The sequence below is a fragment of the Octopus bimaculoides genome, chromosome 1 (genome assembly GCF_046866305.1).
Source record: "Octopus bimaculoides isolate indiv1 chromosome 1, ASM4686630v1, whole genome shotgun sequence".
NCBI classification, from domain to species: domain Eukaryota; kingdom Metazoa; phylum Mollusca; class Cephalopoda; order Octopoda; family Octopodidae; genus Octopus; species Octopus bimaculoides.
Window position 1 is genome coordinate 56,312,214 of NC_142928.1, and position 14,314 is coordinate 56,326,527.

Sequence of the window (14,314 nt, forward strand, 5' to 3'; positions counted from 1 at the left end):
TCCACTCCTTTCCCCAAGATGGTAGGGTGGAATATGAGGGCTACTAATTCCTAGCAGGTCAAGAAATCAGGCAGAGATTTCCTTGTTGTCTCATCTTGCTAATATTATAAATTACAGTGAATGTGGGTTTAATTTCATAATAAATTCCAATTTACTGATTTCAGAGTTGCCTTTCAAAATTATCAGTTCATTATAAAAATTCAATATGGCTATTTAATCACTACTAGCTATTTAGTTAAATTATGTTGTGAGCAGTGAATAACTGTGAAATTTTGATTTTTCTCGAATTAATAACTGGAATAAACCAAGACAAAACATAAAAATGTTGATTTCTAAGTTTGATACAAGTAACCATTTTCTAAGTAGAAATGATTGTGCCAACACCAATATATTATCCAAGAAAGGAGGATAGTAACATCAACCTCAGCTAATTTCAGAATTGGTTTTTGTCAAAATCAATGTATTTTTAGCTAATGAAGGTTTTATAAATTTATCAGAATGAAACAAATTTCTTCACTGAATTCTCTGACTTTGATTAGATGAACCTCTAATGTTTTTGAAATATTTTCAGTGGTATTAGTTTCCAACTATTGTTTATATAATGAAATATTACTATCTTAACAATGTCTACTACATGTTATGTCATAGAATAACTATAAATATTTGAAATAAAATCTTTTCTGTGTTGTAGAGCTTATCAAGTTTTCCAACTTTTGAATAAATATGTTGTTGATAAAGCCACAGTAAACATACTTCAGAAATTATTTGTTGGGAGTACTTTTAGAAATGAACATAGTTGAAAAACTGATCATGTGATATAAATCTCTTAGGTATTGGTTTCTTTATCAAACATCCAAGCTTTAGTGTCCATATTTTATTCTACCAATTCAGTTCTTGAACCATTGAATAGTTCTCTGAACCAGCCAGAACATGGTCAATATAGGATATATCTGTAATTCTAAATAGCAAGTGTCATTAAGTTAGTGTTGAAACCATTTATAAATATGTGTTTGATAGCTTAGGTATTATTTCTCCTGAAATGAGCTCACCACTGACAAAGAAGCATGGAGGAAATTCATATTGAAAGGGAAAATAATGTCTTTGAGACAGGCTGTAAGATCTAAACATGATATTTTCTTAAACACATAGCCCTTGGTGTTACCTTTTGCTTGTTTTGGTTACCACTATTTTGGAAGCATACCTCCTTAAAATTTTAAAACTATTAACATCTGGCTATAGAACTGCAATCTTTATTAAATTTGTCTAATGAATCCTTTCAATAATTTATTGTTACTTAAATTATTTTATTTTTTTTTTATTGAAACTATGTATTTTTGTATTTTTATAGGGGTTTGAAAAAGCAAGGATATAAATGCAAAGGTATTTTAAAATATTATTATTCTTTTTATTAAGTTCAGTTATAAGAATATTAATACATAAATAGGACATTAACTCTAGAAATGTACCAGGTGGTGCTATTAAAATAGCTATGCTTAGGCTATAATTCACCCACATCTATTAAGGTAGCTCTGCTATATGACATGCTGAAAATTAAAACCTACTAATCATATATATATATATATATATATATATATATATGTGTGTGTGTGTGTGTGCGCACACACACTTGGGGCTGTATTAACCTGTTATTAAATTCAATTCTAATTAAATGTCTTAAGTGCTTTTTTCCTTTCATTTGTTCACCTATTTTATATAATGACAATTTTTATTTATAAATTTTTGCTTTAGATTATTGACACACTTTTTCAATTTGGTTGTTTTGATTGCTTAAAAAATATAAATCTTTAATTCTGGACTATTCCAATGTTCTACTCTATATAGCAGCTTTTGATATGTAGAATAGTTACCTCTAGCATTCTAGTTTATTTAAGCTGTGTATTTATCCAATGATGTTTTAGTAACGTTATGTCTCTGCTGAGCTGTGATTCATTAATGTAGAATTATAATAAGGTAATTTGACCTTCACACAATTTAAGACATTTCTTCAATTCTGCAATGTTACCCATTTATTTTTGAAATACTTCCTACTCTTTACAGAAATTTTTGCCACCCTAATGCTTAACTTACAACTAGTGATTTTCTTGATGACAGCATAAGGCTGCCTTCTGTATTAGCCATTTTTTTATAATCAAAAATTAATTTTGTAACATTGATGAAAGGAACAAATAATTTCATTTGTTCGCCAAGAGACTGAAATTTTAAATACTGAATTAATTTAATTCTTTATTATTTTTAGTTATTGTTATTAAAATTTTAATTTCAAATTGCTCGTTTACTTTGAGATAATCACTGTTATTTCTATTGTGTTTATTTTAGTTTGTAACTGTGCTGTGCATAAGAAATGCCATGACAAAATTCTGGGTCGCTGTCCACGCAGTGCTGTCAATAGCCGAGAAACAAAAGTAAGATAATTTTAAATTTAATAAAGCATGACAAATTTATTAAATCAGTAATTTCTGTTTGAGAGAAGTAAGCTACAATAATGGAAATTTTCTTCATTGTTGGGAATCTTCTCTTCCTAATTACTCATAGTCATCAAACAAATTAGTTGTATAAAACTAGCAACAAAATTTTAATTTCATTTTTGTTATTGTTTCATTCCTGATGCACATTGTAGAAACTATCAAATTGGTGGACTGGCTGAGATTTTGACTTTACGAAACATGGGAGCAGTGAATCTTCAAAATGATTTAGAATTATTTAGAAGTTGTTTTGCTTTGACTCTCAATGATAACATTAAAATTCATTATTATGAATATATCATATAGACCTTAAATTTAATTATTTAAACATCATCATCATCATCGTTTAACGTCCGTTTCCTATGCTAGCATGGGTTGGACAGTTCGACCGGGGTCTGGGAAGCCAGGAAGCTGCACCAGGCTCCAGTCTGATTTGGCAGTGTTTCTACAGCTGGATGCCCTTCCTAATGCCAACCACTCCGTGAATGTAGTGGGTGCTTTTTATGTGCCACCGGCACAGGGGCCAGAGGAGGCTGGCAGTGGCCACAATTGGTTGGTGCTTTTTACATGCCACTGGCACGGAAGCCAGTCAAGGTGGCGCTTGCATCGGCCATGTTCAGATGGTGCTTTTTACGTGCCACTGGTACGGGTATCACAACTACAATTTCCATTTGATTTTTATTTTGATGTTGATGTACTTGACTCAATAGGTCTCCTCAAGCACAGCAGGTTGCCCTATGATCCAAGGTAAACACAGCAGGTCATCCTATGGTCCAACGTACTTTTGAATGGGCTGGGGCTGGTTATGTGAAACTGATGTAGGATACAGCTGTGAACTCACTTTATTTGTTAGGTCTTCGCAGTCACAGCGTATCTCCAGAGGTCTCGGTCTTTTGTCATTGCCTCTGTGAGGCCCAACGTTCAAAGGTCATGCTTGACCACCTCATCCCATGTCTTCCTGGGTCTACCTCTACCTCAGATTCCTTCCACTGTTTGGGAGTGGCACTTCTTCACACATCTCTCCTCATCCATCCGTAGTACATGACCATACCAGCACAAACGTCTCTCTTGCATGCCACATCTGATGCTTCTTATATCCAACATTTCTCTCAGGGCACTTACACTCTGTCGTTTGTGCACGCTGACATTACACATCCAGCGGATCAAATCATTAATTTTAAATATTTTTGATGAGATCACATCAAAACTATACTTTTCAAGCTGATGTATTCATTCTTAGTCTTTTTAAAACTTCTGTTTTATACAAAAATATTCTAATTATAGGATTATTCAACCATAGCAATTGATATAAAAAAAAATGAATATTTTTATAGTCATTCATGCCAAGAAGTGTATTATAAGTAAAGTGTTACATTTGAATTGTAATTTAGATTGATTCACAAAATAGCTTAGAAGCAATGTACAGGGTATCAGTATGGAGTAAAGTATGAAGAAATCTGACAGAGAATATAATGTTTTGGAATGTCGGTATATAAATTTTTTAAATGGGAGTGTAATGGTAACTGTAAAATAAGACTGGGTCAAGTTAGTTCCATGGATGTAACAATGTTACTCCTTTTATGTTTCTAAACTTGTAGTTTCTTGGTTCTCTTAACTTTAAAAAAAAATCTCCTGTCAGAGAACTAAATAAAATTCTCTACTTCTTTACAACAAGAATTTGAAGATTTGCATATGCATCTCAAAATTATCAATGCTTATTGATGATGTAACAAATAACAATATTAAACCATATCAGAAACTGGAAACTGATACAATCAACATTGAGTATTATCAAATCAGAGTAAACTACTTTTTTCAAGAAGATTAACTTTATTACAATTAGTAATATATTTTTTATTTTGTATATTTTTCAGATGCTCACAGAAAGATTCAAAATCGATGTGCCCCATCAATTCAAAGATAACAATTACATGACTCCTACATTTTGTGACCACTGTGGTACCTTGTTGTATGGTATCATTCGACAAGGTCTCAAGTGTCAGTGTAAGTAGTGCTATGAACTATTCTTCAAGAAGTATGATACAGTAATTGTGCAGTTTGAAATTTGCTCCTTATTATCATTGAGTAAAATATTCCTCACTTGGTGGAGATCTTACATAACTATGTATGATGACTTTCATGTAGGATACTGTGTTTCATGAAAGTTATTACATGCAGCCTATCATTAGAACAAAAGCCTTCATCCAATGTCAAGGCATATTGAAACAGTTGAGAACTGTGATATGAGTTTTGACACTGTATCAGCCTTCCCAGATACAGGACAACCCTGGGGCTAATATGATCAAATATATTCCTGTTATGACCGTTTTTTTTGTTTTTTTTTTGAGATATATGGGATTACAGTTTATTCTTTAAGACTGTTGAGTGAGATTTGATGAAAATTAGGCTGCTATTCTTAGTTGATCAGGTGGCCATGTAAAAATTTTTCTAGTTTTTGTTGTGTATTTAGGTAGTAAGCTCATTGTTCTATATCTTAATTCATCTTACTGCCAGGAACAGGTACTGGATCTTTAGAAATTTTATCTGATTAATGCTCTGAGCTTTTTATTGTTTGTATACCAGTTTAAAGATTTTTTTACATCATCCATTTCAGTGTGTGTATGTGTGATGTTTAAAATTCTATTTCTTTTCAAAATATGTAAATAATTCTACAAATGAAAGACTGTGTGTGTGTGTGTGTGTGTGTTTGTGTGTGTACAAACATATACACACATATATGTGATATTGGTTTTTAATTACAGCATGTGGAATTAATGTTCACAAAAAATGCAAGCAGTATGTATCTAACCTATGTGGAATTAATCAGAAGATGCTTGCAGAAGCCTTACATAATGTTCGAAAATCAGGAGCCCCTAAGAAAACATCTCTTGTGAAAGGGAAGCCAGAGGTAATGTATAATAAGGCATTTTACCTTGAATAATTTTGATTTAGATAAACTTTTATAGAATTATTAATAATCATTGACATCATTTTAATTATTTTATTTAATCTGTTTAATGCATTCACACTTGAAATACTCATATCTCAGTACTATGTAATACTCATCTGAGTATTACATTTAAAAAAGCTATACTGTCTAACAATATCAAAGTAATTTGGATAAGTTTTTCAATCATAAAATTGTTCAAGAAAGAATTTAAATCAATTAAAAAATTCTGATGTATTAGTGTTGCTAAACCTTGTTTCATTAAACAAGAAGTTTTAGAAAAGCTCAAACCAAAACTTCTAAACTTAATTGTTTCCAAAATAATTTAGATTAAACATCTTGTTTCATTATGAACTGGCTGTGTAGTTTTCTGTAATTTCTAAATATATAGAATCCAAAAATGAGCTTTTTATATAACAAAATCTGTGTTTCTCTGCAGGGATCATCAACAAAAACTGCTGGTGAGGACTCTGATTCTGATGAGTATATGCGTTGGGATGAGATGATGTCCTCAGGAAAGAAATATAAACTGGAAGAATTCAACTTAATTCAAGTATTAGGCAAAGGAAGTTTTGGAAAGGTAAATTATATTTTCCCATTATACCATGTTGATTAAGATCATTTAAAATTAATTTTACTTGACTCTTTATAGCTAAGATTTTTATATGCAATATTGATTGATGATAGTATGAGAAATCAACAAAACTGTACAAAATAGAATTTTATTAACGTGTGATTCTTCAAAATTAGGATGGAAGGGAGGATGTTAGTCTCAGATGAGGAATTTAGACCAATGTCTTCCAACAGAGTGGATTCTGAAAAAGGTAGCTGAGGGCCAGGTGATGGTGTTAAACCAGATAATGGATTATCTCTACCTTCCAAGTTGTATTTAACACTGAGGAAATGTGTGTACAAGAGAGATAGTTGAAGGGTACTGTAGCGACAATGAAGAAAATCCTTCAGGGATTATAATGTTAATGAGCTGACTACTCATTCTGTTTGGCAGAGGTGTTTAAGCAGTGACTAGTGGCAGAAACAAAAGTTAAAATGGTTGCAATGCAGCTGTTATCAGTGTCTGAAATCTAGAAATTCAGATGCATAAAGAGTCAAAACAGCTAATAAACATTGACAATCTAAAAGGCAAAATAATGATTGTCTTGTAAATATCTAAAGAAAGCAATTTTCATGTAGTTAAAAACAAAATAAACAAAATTGTAAAACTATTTCTGGAAGACCTCAATAAATGTGTAAGTAGTCCTTTGTAATCTAGAAGTAAAATTTATATAAAATGAAAAGTAAAGTAAGTCAGTTTCTAGAATATAAAGAGGGCAGTGTTAAATCACTGTTAGAATAAATGCTTATTGTTTGCATCTTAAATAATATACTTAATAATTTGAATGTGGATTGTAAAAAAATAATTAATGTATAATTTCTTACATAGGTTATGTTGGCAGAACTAAAAGAATGCCATACTTACTATGCTATAAAAGCTCTTAAAAAAGATGTAGTATTGGAGGATGATGATGTTGAATGTACAATGATTGAGCGGAGAGTTCTTGCACTTGGTGCACAACATCCATTTTTAACACATTTATTCTGTTCTTTTCAATCAGAGGTAAGTAAAATTGATTTTATGTTGTATTTAGTAGTCTGTAAAAAAGTATAAAATCGTTCATATTAAAATAAAAATCTCCTTTTGTAACTAACAATTTCCTTTTGTAGCTGTCAATTTTAATTGCCCATTTATCACTCTCTAGTAAACAATATAGGAACAGCTCTCTTTTAGTTTTCAATGAACAGTTTTTATTTTAACTTTTAGTTTTCTTATGAAGGCATTTTGTATGACAAATGAGTCCAGCAGAACCATATTAGATGTGTGTGTTTATTATTTAAAACTGCAGATGGAAAGGATAAGGTTCTTATACTACACGCCTGTCGATAAGTCAAGTTATGTTCAGGCCCTTGTAGCTAATAAACAAATAATAATATAAAGTATGTTGTTTTCTATTGCTTGATATTATTTAATTCATCATTAGCCTTCATCTTCATTTAATCAACATTAAAATTTTAATAATATTTTAGTCGTACATCAATCAAAGTTAAACACATATGCTTTCAGTAACTGTCCAGATATTTACCAAACTACTAAATGTATAATTTTTTCCAAAAACTTTCAGTCACACCTTTTCTTTGTGATGGAATATCTAAATGGTGGTGATTTGATGTTCCATATCCAGAAAGCCGGCAGATTTAGTATCCAACTTGCCATGTATGTTATCCTATCATCTTATTTTACATTATATTAAATTCCACTTTGTATTTATGCATACAAACATATATATATATATATATATATATATATCATAAATATCCTTTGAGTTGCTTTGTTATAATGTTCAGGCCAATATTAAGCAGCTTTCTATCAATTACTATTATTTAAACAAGAGTGAATAATGACTTGCTGTTCATTCTTTGTTTGATATTATAATATATTGACTATATGTCCCTCATGCTTGTTTTTTTGCTCTAGGTTTTATGGTGCTGAGATTGTTTGTGGTTTACAGTTTCTACATTCCCGAAGTATAGTGTACAGGTCAGTTAACATAAAGACTTTCATTTTAAATAAGAATATTCACTGTGTAAACAAGGCATTATTTACATAAATATTTTACAGCATTTAACTTGTATCTTAAGTTCAAATAGTTAAGTACTAGCAAATTAATGAAATTGAAGTGATTGATTGTAGATTATCTTTTCTTTCAACAAAAAGAGCAGGACTAGATGTTTTATATTATTTAGTTTAGTTTTTATACATTTGATTTAAACTGTACCAAAAATTAGTTAAATAATTATCAGTAATCGTCTAAGATCAACTGAATTGGCTATGCTCTTTAGGTTTTGTCTAAGAAAGAATCATTATTTGTATTGTGTAAAAATTTGTTTATGTGATGGCTGAGGAGTTAAGATCCGTATAAAGTTTTAATGTTCCTATATACATAGTGCTATATATATTTTTCTCCTCCTGGTGGACTTAATCATTTAGTGTCTTTATAAAGTTAAGTATCTTTGTGAAAAAACTGTAAAATTTAAAAATGAATTATAGCTATAAAGTTTGATAGGTGTTTCTCTTTAGGATAACTGAATTGATAAAGAATACAAAGTGGAAAATATTTTTGATATCTTAAAGTGTAATTTTTTTTCATTCCAGAGATCTCAAATTGGATAATGTGATGCTTGATAAAACTGGCCACATCAAAATTGCTGATTTTGGCATGTGTAAGGAGGGAATAGATGATAGGAACAAAACGAACACATTCTGTGGAACACCAGATTATATAGCACCAGAAGTAAGCAAGAATTTTATTAAAAACAAATAGAGACAATGTAATACAAGGTTGTATATAAATGATAATTTCTATTTCCTAATACTCATTTGAAAACATTGCAACCTAGAGTTCATAGAAATATACTAGCTGAAATACAACTTGACCTTTAGGACTGTTTGTATGTAAGTGGGGTGGTCATGAATATGACATTTTCTTTGAATGTGACATTTTTGTTACAACAGCTGTTGAAGAACAAGGATAAGAAATGGTCATCTTTTGCCAGTTCTTTTCTTAAGGAATGTAGCTTGTAGTTGTAGAATATTATAAGATTGACAAGAAGAAACATACCCCACACAAGGATGAAATTTTGAGACTAAAGAAGATTATTTTTGGCCAAATTTTAGTGATGCATTTTTGAAGGAGACTAAATAATTAGTAATAAGGGAAATAAATTAGCTAGCACAAAGATAAAAAAACCCACAGGTATTAAATAAAATACAAAGATGTTAACATGAAAATTATAAATGGAAAGAACATCAATTTGAATAATTGAATGGGTCTTGTCGAATGCTATAACTCATTGATTTATGATATCACACACACACACACATATATATATGAATATACCCATGTATATATACATGTATGTATGTGTGTGTGTGTGTGTGTATATATATATATATATATATATATATATATATATATATATGTGTGTGTGTGTATATATAGTTTTAGAGAAAAGAACCAAAGTTCATAAACTCATAAAAAACACCTTGTTAGGAAACAGATGAGAGTAGTAACAGGAAGGACATACAGCTGTAGAAAATCTGTCTCAATGAATTTTGTCTGACCTATGCAAGAATGGAGAAGTAGATGTTAGAATTATGATGTGTATACATATTATTTATCATCATTATTAAATATGTCAGTTTTAGACATTTCAAACATACTTTGAGGTAATTTATGAATATATAGTGAATTGCATCTTCATTGTTTAAAACATGTCACCATGGAAAAAGAAAAACACCCCCAAAATAATAACTATTTAAAAAAAAAACTTCTAGTAATAAAAACCATCAGTAAAAAATACTGTTTGCATCCAAATTTGTTCTTAATATCTGTAGTGTATAAATTTAATATTTCCTTAATTTTTCTTTTTAGATTTTACATGGACAAAAGTATGGTATTTCTGTGGATTGGTGGTCATTTGGTGTACTCTTATATGAGATGCTGATGGGACAATCACCCTTCCATGGAGATGATGAAGATGACCTTTTCCAGTCCATTTTGTATGATGACCTTTTCTATCCTCGGTGGCTACCTCCAGATTCATTCAGATGTCTTAGTGGGGTATTACTTTTTTTCCTTTTCAGCTTATATTAATAAGACAGAACCTTCAGTTAAACTGCAGAAGTTCTACATGTAATCTTCATGCATATTTCTCTATGTATACATTAGATACTTTTTTAAAGTAATGCCTATATAGATAACTATAAGTACATTTTTACATGTCATTTCATCCACAAATTCAAACATTCTTTGGTAGATTTTATCTCATCACATTTTTCATTTAGCTAAATTAAGCTATAATATTATAACATTTTCTCACTGAGCTAAACTAGAGTATTGAAACAAAAAGTTAACCTGACAGAAAGCAGAGACGTTACTCATCACTCACCTATGCATATTACTTGATATATCTGAACTATTAAAGAAGTTGATTTGTGAACCTGGATTTCTTCCGATACTCCAGCCTGGGACAAAACCAAACTCATCTTATATAAGCAATTTCTCTTTCTAATCAGTTGTGCTAAACTTTTACTGTTACTTTCAAAATTTAGTTCATTTGCAGTAGTTTCTTGTTTTAGCTTTTTTTTTTTTTTTTTTGCTATTGATAATTATACTGCTACACCAATCATTGTGTATGACACCTTGTATTGGTTGTATTTCAGCAACTATTTCCAGCATCACATCAACTATATCAGATTGATGAGCTGCTTTTTTCTACAGTCAACAATTTCTCATAGAAATATCACCATGCTTATCTTTTCTCATAATTATTGAAGAAAGTGCTACTGCTATTCTAATAACACTTTTTCCTATCAGCATCATGGTTCACCCTAACAGACAACCTTGCAATCCTGTACACCTACCTCTGCTCCTCTTGGTACCAAATATTGGAAATCCTTCTTTCAACTTCTCTCTATGCTATGCTTCATACACTCATCTTCCTTCGCTTGTAGCAGCTTGATATTGCTCTTTGCTACTCCCTTTCTTTCCAGGCCTGTCTTATAGCTTTTATAGCTCTATCCATGGTAATATTCCACCACTATGATACTTTTCATTTAGCAGATTCCTTGATCTGGCCACAGACCTAGTCTGTAGCACTCGGTTATTTCATTGAAAATGCCAGATGACTTCTATTTTGTAGGTCTCTATCCCCTCATTTTCATTATGCATACATTACAAAAGACATGAACATGTCAGCATTAATTTCTTTTCCTTTGTAATTCTATAGTCTTATGTCGTAGATAGTATTTTTAATGACATGCCTGATTTTTTTTTTCTTTCACTAAACTGTTAGCTTTGATTTTTGTATTATAAGTAAATTTTTTGATGTTCTTTTGCTATCACAAAATTTTTATTTAATGCCATGAAAAACATATTTTTCTTACAGTTACTTGAACGTAACCCCATCACTCGGTTAGGGATGCCTGGCTGCCCACAAGGTGAAATCCGGAACCATCCATTCTTCAAACCTATTGATTGGGAGAAATTGGAGAGACGAGAAATAGAACCTCCGTTTAAGCCACGAGTGGTAATTATTAATGAAATATTTTATAACACCATTGTAATGAATATATTTCAGGATAGTTTTTTTATTCTCTTTCATTAAAATCTATTTTACCTCTATTTTTCATGCTCACATCTGTGAGCTGGTGTGGACATTTGCATGTTAGTGGAGCATTTTTGTAGATGAATGCTCTTCTTACTGTTAACTATTCAACTGAAAGAATAGAACTATTGTCAATGGAAGCAGAATTAAGTCTTATCCCAATGGCACAACAGTAGTTGTAGATTTTAATCAATTTATTATGTAACCAGTGGTCCAGCACCTTATCTGCATCATATCTCCAATATAACAAACATAAAATGGATGATACTTAATGTCCACACACAATTGAAAATATCTACAATACATCCATACATATCTTATTTGCTTTAAATAAGGATGCATATTTTTCTTCTTTTTTTTTCAATTTTATTTTGCTTTTGAACCTCTTTAATCCCATTTATGATCATGAAATTTTTTTTGTAATGTCTTCAATGTTGAACTTTACAAATTTGTGCGTAAAATTTCATTGAACATTATGAATATCTAGATTTCTTCTGTATATTAAAATTGCATTATTTTTTTTTTTTTCTCATTTCTGTAGAAATCTGATTCTGATTCTACCAATTTTGACAAAGAATTCACTTCGGATGTGGCTAAATTGACACCACCAGACAAGGAATTGTGTAAAACAATAGATCAAAAGATGTTCCAGAATTTCAGTTTTACTGCTTAAAAACACTGCTATCCTCTAAACCAATGTCTTTATTTTCAATTTTTTAAAAATAGTTTTCTCAAGGAGCATCCCTCTTAATAAACATCAAAGTGTTTACCTTTTTGTATCCCAATCTCTGTGCTAGCCTCAAATTTATCCTCAACTCAACCATTCCTCTTAATTAATTAACACAATAATATTTTGACCTTGAAGAAGTAAAGTGACAAAGGTTTGGGTGATATGAAGCAATAAACAATTTTGATTTGTCTTCACAATACATACACAAATATTCTTGATTCAATTTAGTTTTTCAGCTTCTTCGGGAAAATCCCCCCCACAAAAAATAAACAAGCCCTCTCTTGATGTGATAGAGAGAATCTTTGGTATCTTATTTAATACTATTAACACATTTCATGTCTCAGATTACTTTTTCAATGTTGATGCTCGTGAATTGCAGTATTTGTAATGTTCATCAATATCACCACAATGCTTTTTATATGTCATCACTTCTTTAAAAAAAAAAAAGAAAAGAAAAAAATAAATTTAAAAACTTGTTTAAGAAGATGATGTTAATGATGATTAAAAATCATTGTTCTCTGCATGAAGTGATTTCAAATATAGCTGATGGAATTTCTCATCAACTTTTACAATGTCATTTTCTCCATATTGGAGTATCAAAAAAAAAAAAGAAAGAAAGAAAAAAGCATTGTGCTCATTCTTTAACTGTCTTCATTTTGTAATCTGATTATTTTCACTGTTTAAAGAAATTCAGCTGTGATTTTTTTTTTCCCCCACCCCAAATTAAATTTTTAAAAAATGAAACCTTATTCATTAACATCCTCTTTATAAATTGTCTGTTGCCTTAGTTCAGTTTCTTTGTATGTCCCTCAATTTTAATCAATAACAGTTATACATGCTTTACTCAGTGAAACACAAATTGGTATGTTTTATTCAGCTATCAATATGGGGGATATTTTGTTCTCTGCCCCGCTCTCTCTCTCCCTCTCCCTCTTTGTTTTCTTTTTTCTTTTTTTTTTAAAGCTTTTGTATCCAATGTGAAAGGGACAAATTGGTTTTATTTGTTTTTCTTGGATTCAACTCACCTTTTCAACTTGAAAGGAAGTCAGTATGTATTAGCTTGTGACTACTGCAATTGTCAGCCACCTGGCCTGCAATACAATATGTTTGCCTCTTGTTGCTTACGACTATTCCCTCTGTGTGCTTAGCATTGCTCTTATTAAACCTGTGTAACCCTTTTTTTTTTCACCCCTTTGTTTTTAAGTAACTTGTATATAATGCATACTCCTGCACATCACTCTAATTTTAAATTAGTGGTGAGGAGATCTAATATCGATATTAAACTACAAAAAGTGAAAGAAGGAACTTTTTAAGTCAACAATATCATATTAAAAAATCAAAAAAAGATTGCTTTTCTTTTCAAGCCTTAATTTTCACAATAATTCTATGTGTTCTCTTTTATTTTGTTTATCTTGGGTTGTTACTGCCTTCTATTTGTTGGTTTGCAGACAATCACCGTTTCATGGTTTGCAAAAGAAATGTATATGACTGGATATGTATGTATGTGTGAATGAAACTCTCATAAGCCCCATCCCAGCCCAATCTCCATTTGAAATATGTACAGACACATTCATATTTAGTTTGCTTGTCCATTTTTATGTCAGCATACCATCCACAACTATTGGCCATTTATCTGTGCCTTGATCTGTCAAACCATATTATTATCACCACCTGTCTTATTATTTTCTTCCCAAATAAATTGGAGCTATTTCATGTCCCCTTTGGAATATTATTTGAAAAAAAATGTGAAATTAGTTTTGAGATCCTATATTTGTGCTGTGGGAGGTGAAAAAAAAATGAAAAAAAAAAATGTTATGTTGGTTGCAAGGGAATGTTAATATAAAATTTGTGCATTCAAATATATTGTTCAGAATTGGTGTTTTTGAAGCTCTTACACAATTTCAATAAATTATATCTTCAATTAAAACCAAC

At 30.7% G+C, this 14,314-nt stretch overlaps 1 protein-coding gene across 11 annotated transcripts in view; it reads left to right on the forward strand.

Annotated features, from left to right (window-relative positions):
- Positions 1-14,099, forward strand: part of LOC106880995 (protein kinase C delta type) — a 141,765-nt gene extending 127,666 nt beyond the window's left edge. For all 11 annotated transcript variants that reach the window (XM_052966790.2, XM_052966795.2, XM_089351201.1 and 8 more), the window contains 12 exons: positions 1,349-1,380; positions 2,338-2,423; positions 4,358-4,487; positions 5,246-5,391; positions 5,870-6,010; positions 6,872-7,045; positions 7,608-7,699; positions 7,961-8,023; positions 8,639-8,777; positions 9,918-10,106; positions 11,434-11,574; positions 12,194-14,099. In XM_052966790.2, the coding sequence (XP_052822750.1) occupies positions 1,349-1,380; positions 2,338-2,423; positions 4,358-4,487; positions 5,246-5,391; positions 5,870-6,010; positions 6,872-7,045; positions 7,608-7,699; positions 7,961-8,023; positions 8,639-8,777; positions 9,918-10,106; positions 11,434-11,574; positions 12,194-12,325 (1,465 nt within the window). In that variant the 3' untranslated portion in view covers positions 12,326-14,099. The remainder of the gene's footprint in view (positions 1-1,348; positions 1,381-2,337; positions 2,424-4,357; positions 4,488-5,245; positions 5,392-5,869; positions 6,011-6,871; positions 7,046-7,607; positions 7,700-7,960; positions 8,024-8,638; positions 8,778-9,917; positions 10,107-11,433; positions 11,575-12,193) is intronic.
- Positions 14,100-14,314: the final 215 nt, after the last annotated feature.